This window comes from Lutjanus erythropterus, chromosome 14 (genome assembly GCF_056507025.1).
Source record: "Lutjanus erythropterus isolate fLutEry1 chromosome 14, fLutEry1.hap2, whole genome shotgun sequence".
Taxonomy (NCBI): domain Eukaryota; kingdom Metazoa; phylum Chordata; class Actinopteri; order Lutjaniformes; family Lutjanidae; genus Lutjanus; species Lutjanus erythropterus.
In genome coordinates, this window is record NC_139330.1 from 22,320,795 (window position 1) to 22,326,866 (window position 6,072).

Below are 6,072 nucleotides of genomic sequence, written 5' to 3' on the forward strand. Positions count from 1 at the left end.
GTTTACCTATCAGGTTATATATAGGCTCCAGATTACCCCGCTGAAACACAATACATTTAATCCTTTGCTTTCAAAATACTGCAGGAAGTGCACAATTTCTGAAGGTGCGTATTTCCATTGTGTCTTTGACTTCCCCCTTATTAATGACTTCTAGGTCAAAGTGTGTAAAGAAATTGATATTATTTTTAAGAAAAAACTGACGATTGAGCCTATATTTTGTATTCTTGGGATCCAGTCAGCAGCACTGAACCTTAGCCCCTCTTCACTGAAGCTGCTTAAGGTGCTTCATTTTAGTGCAAGGAGATGTGTTCTTCTTCAGTGGATTTCAGATACTGTTCCTACGGTTTCATATTGGATTCAGAGCACTATGGAACTTATCCCTTTAGAAGGTAAAAGCTTCTGGCTCAAGGACTATCCATTCAAGGTTTTTCACATTTGGGACCCCTTTCTGGACTATATTTGAAATGATGGGGCCCAGACCCTTAGGAGTGGACCGTACGGACTAGCATAGACTGAGATCTCATAATACATCTCCATGTAGATCTAAGTGCTCAATATGTTACTATGTTCAGTATACCTGATTACCCCTGAGAACTGTAATTCTGTGAACCTTTGCTTGTTTGTTTTGTTTTTTGCCTGTTTTGTTTTTTATTTGTCCATTTGTCTGTTGGTTAGTTGTTAACCACATAATAATTAACTAATATATTGTTTGATTATTTCATTTATATCTATTTTTGGTGTGGAGAATGTGTTCTGTGCTACAGAATAAGTTGGAAAAGAGGATATGTATATCTTCTAAGCCCTTCAATTTGTACTTTTATGATTCTCAACCCAATAAATATACTGTAAAAAAAAAAAAAAAAAAAAAAAAGACAGTGGCCATATATTCTTAACACACAAAAGTAAGCATAGACCCCTGCTACATGATCTAGTCCTACTATGAATGCATTTATAGTAGATCTCTGTCACTTAAACTATCTTATCTCAATGTAAATGTCAAATTGACCACGTCAAAGGAATTAGGCTTTTCACATCTATTTAAGGAACTGTAGACAGAGACAACAGACGATTGGGCTCCAACGTGCAGCCACGACTACCAACACCTCTCTGTAACCAGGCTGCATACCTCCATATTGGGAAGATACTGCACTGTCTGACCCCTGATTCACCCTTCTTTCCACTCCTCATATCAGCAGTACTCTGCAATCAGTCAAACACACTGCCCAACGCTGGGGCACTGTGTGGCATTCAGATGGCTAGATGACTCTGTTCTTCTTCAAGGTACATTTGGCAAGTGGACATTCACTAAGCTACAGTGCTTCATTCAAAGCCCTGACAATTAGAAATGCATGTTCACACGACTGTAACAGGCTTTTAAAAGTCTTAATTTGGATTTGAAACTGACGCTGGTCTATACATTTCAATCTGTACTTTTCAGGGTTTCCAGTGATGTCTTCAAACAGAGGTGGACCACCTTACCCCAAACAAAGACCACCACCATTAACATCATAAAAATGAATACACTTTTAAGACATGAAATATTGACCTCTAGGGACAAAAAAAGCAGAGGTGCACTTTTACAAAGGCCATCTATTTACAGTAACCAATGTGGCTAGAGAAGTAAAGGAATCGGTCAACTGATTAATTGTTGCAGTTCTAGATATGAGACTGTGTGGTATCTAAGTGTTATCTTTTCCTGGTTTTAAAGGCTGCATTAAATAATGCAATTTTCTGATCTTAGCAGACTGTTCTAGCTGCTGGAATTATTTGCCTTTACCCACTTAGTCATTATATCCACATTGTTGATGACTGTACATCAAAAATATCATTGTGTAACCTTTTTGTGAAAGTAACGGTCATCCCTACAATACTGTCGCAATATTGACATTAAGGTATTTGTTCAGAAATATTGATACTTGATTTTGTCCATATTGCCCAGCCATACTCTGGATACTAGCTTCAATAACCATCTGCATCACTGCCTGTGTGAGTATTTGTCTCATATCCACACCACACACTCTCTCTGTGACATGCCCTTATCAGAGGGGAGAGATAACAAGCTGTGAGACAGATTACAACTAGGGAACAAAGATAGCATCTTGCAATGAGGATGAAAAAACCCATTAGTTGTCTTCCTTTACTATCAATGACAAAATAAAACAATGTGATGAAGATAGCAAAAATGCTGCTGGGAGGCACTGTGCATTACAAGTAAATAAGGATTATAAATTAATTGCTATTCAGAATTACTTTATATGTGTTATGTTAGAATCATGTTTTAAGTAACCTAATTAAATTAATAACATGACATGAACAACTTCAAATTGGCAGCCTTGGGCCATACACCATAATGTCACACTTAATTTTGATAGACACATGCTTAATGATATTAAAATAATTCTCATAATCGAAAGTCATTATAAAGTACTCTAGGTCAGCAGTATTAAAACTTAGGTTAGACGATAATGAAATTAAAAATCTTTGAGCTACTCAGGTTGAAGTTACCATTAATAAAGTATTCAGATTTTGCATCCTGAGACACTAAACTCCAGAGGACTGCACAAATAAAGAGTTACATTTTAAATATGAATTAGCGGTTTTAAAACTAAAAAGAGTAAGGTGCGGATATTCATTCATAGAGCTAGCTAGCTAGGTAGCTAATTTCAGCTATGGTCAGCCAATGCATCCTTTGTGCCTTGACCAAATATTATAAATTTATCACTAGTTTGAAAAGTGTCTGACTCACCGTTCGTAGAAACTGGTATTCATCGTCGCCCTCTCCAGTGTCAACCATTATTTGAACCAAACGATCCACATTAGATAGTCTTGAGTAATACTGTTGACACCGAGGGAAACAGAAGAAGACTGACTGAAGAAGTTGCAGCAAGGTGTACAGCCGTTGACGTGTGGGCGGAGTTTATCGTTAGACTCCCGTGACGCCATCTTTTTTTTTTTTTTTTTTTTGGCGGGAGAGAGTACTTTATGTTTAGTGACGAAAAATAATAATGAAAGCGTCACAGCAGTTTATAGTGTACAGCAGCTCATAGTATATTCACCTGGAAGTATCACTGACCCTTATAAATAAGACACATCACTACGAGATGAACGACATAAACAGAGGAAGGAGACTAATGGTCGAGTCTTGAAGGGAACCCCAGACCTGTGATCGAGCTCGCGAGTCTATTAAAAAGTCTGTAACACTACATTAAAAACACACCACGAGCTCAGTAGTTTACGCAATGTATGGCGAAATGCCAACCGTCAGACTGGGCTACGGGGTTTTGTGAATCACAGTTTGTGAGCTAGTCTAAGCTAAATCCACTGCTAACATTAGCTTAGCCGTTTGTATACCAGGCAGACGGGACGCTGACATTCGCCTCTCTACGCCCAACCTCACGGTGACCCGTGGACAAACAAGAAGGCCCCATTCGCCTGACTGAACATCGGAGCTTCGGGGCAACTACAGCGGTCACGCAAAAACAACACGAAGAAGAATGTCTTCCACCACCGAGGTCACGTGATTTCCTGCCAATTCCGGAGGTCGAAGGTCTGCAGCCAGGTACTCTTTTAATGTTATTTATATATATTATATTATATTATATTATATTATATTATATTATTCATTCAGTCCAAGGAAAGGAAAGGAAAGTTTTATTATGAAAACTTCATGGGTCAAAAACTTGTAATAGCAAGAGTCATAACTGAACTTGTTTGCAGTTTGAGGTGTCTTGTAAACAATTTTACAGACATCTCTTTTATAATGGTGGCCTATGGGGGAAAGTGCTTTTTGGGACGTTCTTTCTCTTTTTAAGGGTTAAACATGACGATATGAGATTTATTTTCATGCTTTAAAAAGTACTGATTACCTATGTGTAATCTTTTTAGATCAATACTTTAATAGCCTGGTAATTGTGTATCATATGTGCACCTTTGTGCTCTGGATAATTACGTAAAAAATAAAATTATTAAATATTTTATAATAAATTAATTAATACTAGAACATCTTATTTTTATTTTGACCAGACAATGTTTTTTAATGCTTCATTTTCTGGATTTGTAACAGACCTTTTTTTCACAGCACTCATATTGATATGAAATAGCTCAGTTTCTAATTGTCCAATATTGAATTAATTGGAAGTGTGGAATTGTCCAACTGAAGTAATTGCAAGAGTCGGCATGTACCAACTAAACGCTGTCTCAGTTTTACCCACAATTTGTATCAGATTACACAATTTTTCCAAGGAAAGATCTTGGAAGATATTAGAAAAATATATTTGTAAAATGCATGTCAGAATTTGCTATGGATATTCAAGATATCCTGTGTTTATTTCCACTTGATTTGAATGACCCCCATCAACCCTTCCTCTAAAGACATTATCTGGTCAAACTTGACCAATGCTTTAGTCCATTTTACCTGGAAAAGTAACAGATGAATTGCTTTGGATACTTATGAAGCCCAGGGGACAAATATTTCTGGTGACCCTGTGACTTTTCTCAAGCTAGCACAGCACTGCAACCAAACCTAATGGGCAAAACACAATAAAATTCACTGAAGGCTTCATTATCCTAAGAGGATCCCTGTCCATTTTGATTACATGACCTGTAACACCCTTGCACCAAAACACCACTTCCACAGAAGAAATTGCATAATGTTGATTGCACCGACATTTGTTTTCCACATTCAGGGAGAAGCCTTTCAAATTTTTGCAGTCTGTAATGCCATAAAGGGCTCAAATTTCACATTTTTAGTCTTGAGAGGCAACGCTCTGCAAAAAGCTAAATCGTTAACACATTATTCTTTCCATCCAGTGAAGGAATAATTGGAAGATGACATTGCAGACATTACTTTTCTACAATCTGGATGACTTTACCAAGTAATACATTTCTCATTAAGCTTTGCTCTATGGCAAAGCATATTAATGTACATCTCAGATTGTAAAACATACTTAAAATGTAGCTCTCCAGCACTGCAAATACAACCCACACAACAAATCAAACCAGTATCTTCTCCCAGTCATAATTTGTACCTGTTCAAGCCCAAACCTGCAATTATTGACTACATGAATATTAATTTGAATCACATACAGATAGAATTTGGCATATAGAAATCTGATCATGAATAAAAATATAGGCTTTTTGTCTTGCTATTTTTACAACCGGTACTGATGGAGCTTCTGTTTACATGTGCATTATGGCTCTACATATTTTCCACAATAGTGACAAATTGGAAATGAAAGAAATAGTGCAAGCAACAATTTATCAGGTGAAATAAATGTTTGACAAACAGTTTATTTAATTAATCCATTACCCTCAAATACAAAGTTTAACTCACTGAATTTGTTGATAACAGAGCCAGCAAATGTCTTCAAGGTGTCAGTACTGCCTGAGTATCTTTATTTTCCTACCAAAATACAGCAAAGCAAAAAGCTTTCACCCAAAATTAGAACATCTCCTTCACCAAGAGAGATCTGTGGTGCCTGAGGCAACTTTTCTTTTAAAGGGGACTGCTTGCATCTAAATAGAGTATTAAATTAAAACTGTGCTCCAGTGTCTTGTGTTCAGTTTGTGGGAAGTGACACGGACATTATTTTGAGAACTTCTACAGAATTTTAGCACTCTTGTGTGATTCACATATTGCCCATGGCTGAGCATGTACATAACTGGCACATTACCACTATTGTATATTTAAATACTTCATTTGTGGAAATACTATTTCTTCCTATCTTAACCATATACAGTACCAAAAAAGGACAAATGGGAAACAACTTGACTACAAAAGTAAACACATAAACATTAGTGATTACACACATTATATCCATACAACACAAAGATGACTAAATATGGAGTTAATTTACACAAGTGATGCTTTTTAAGCCAAAATATCATTGAGCAGGAACAAGCAACATAGTGCCTTACTTGTCTCTGGAAATACTTTGGGAAAGACAAAAAAATGCCAGCACAATGACTTTGTAAGCCAAAAGACAAAATAGAAAAACATCTATAAAAAGATGCAAGACATTTATCAAAAATATGTAGTGACCCTTTGCATCTCTTGCAGCATACCTCACCAAA

At 36.6% G+C, this 6,072-nt stretch overlaps 1 protein-coding gene across 1 annotated transcript in view; it reads right to left on the reverse strand.

The window, feature by feature from the left end:
* The window catches only part of ryr2b (ryanodine receptor 2b (cardiac)), a 71,263-nt gene extending 68,310 nt beyond the window's left edge, over positions 1-2,953 (reverse strand). Inside the window, exon 1 of the mRNA XM_084735423.1 lies at positions 2,747-2,953. Coding sequence (XP_084591549.1) covers positions 2,747-2,794 — 48 coding nt within the window. The 5' untranslated portion in view covers positions 2,795-2,953. The remainder of the gene's footprint in view (positions 1-2,746) is intronic.
* Between the last annotated feature and the right edge of the window lie 3,119 nt (positions 2,954-6,072).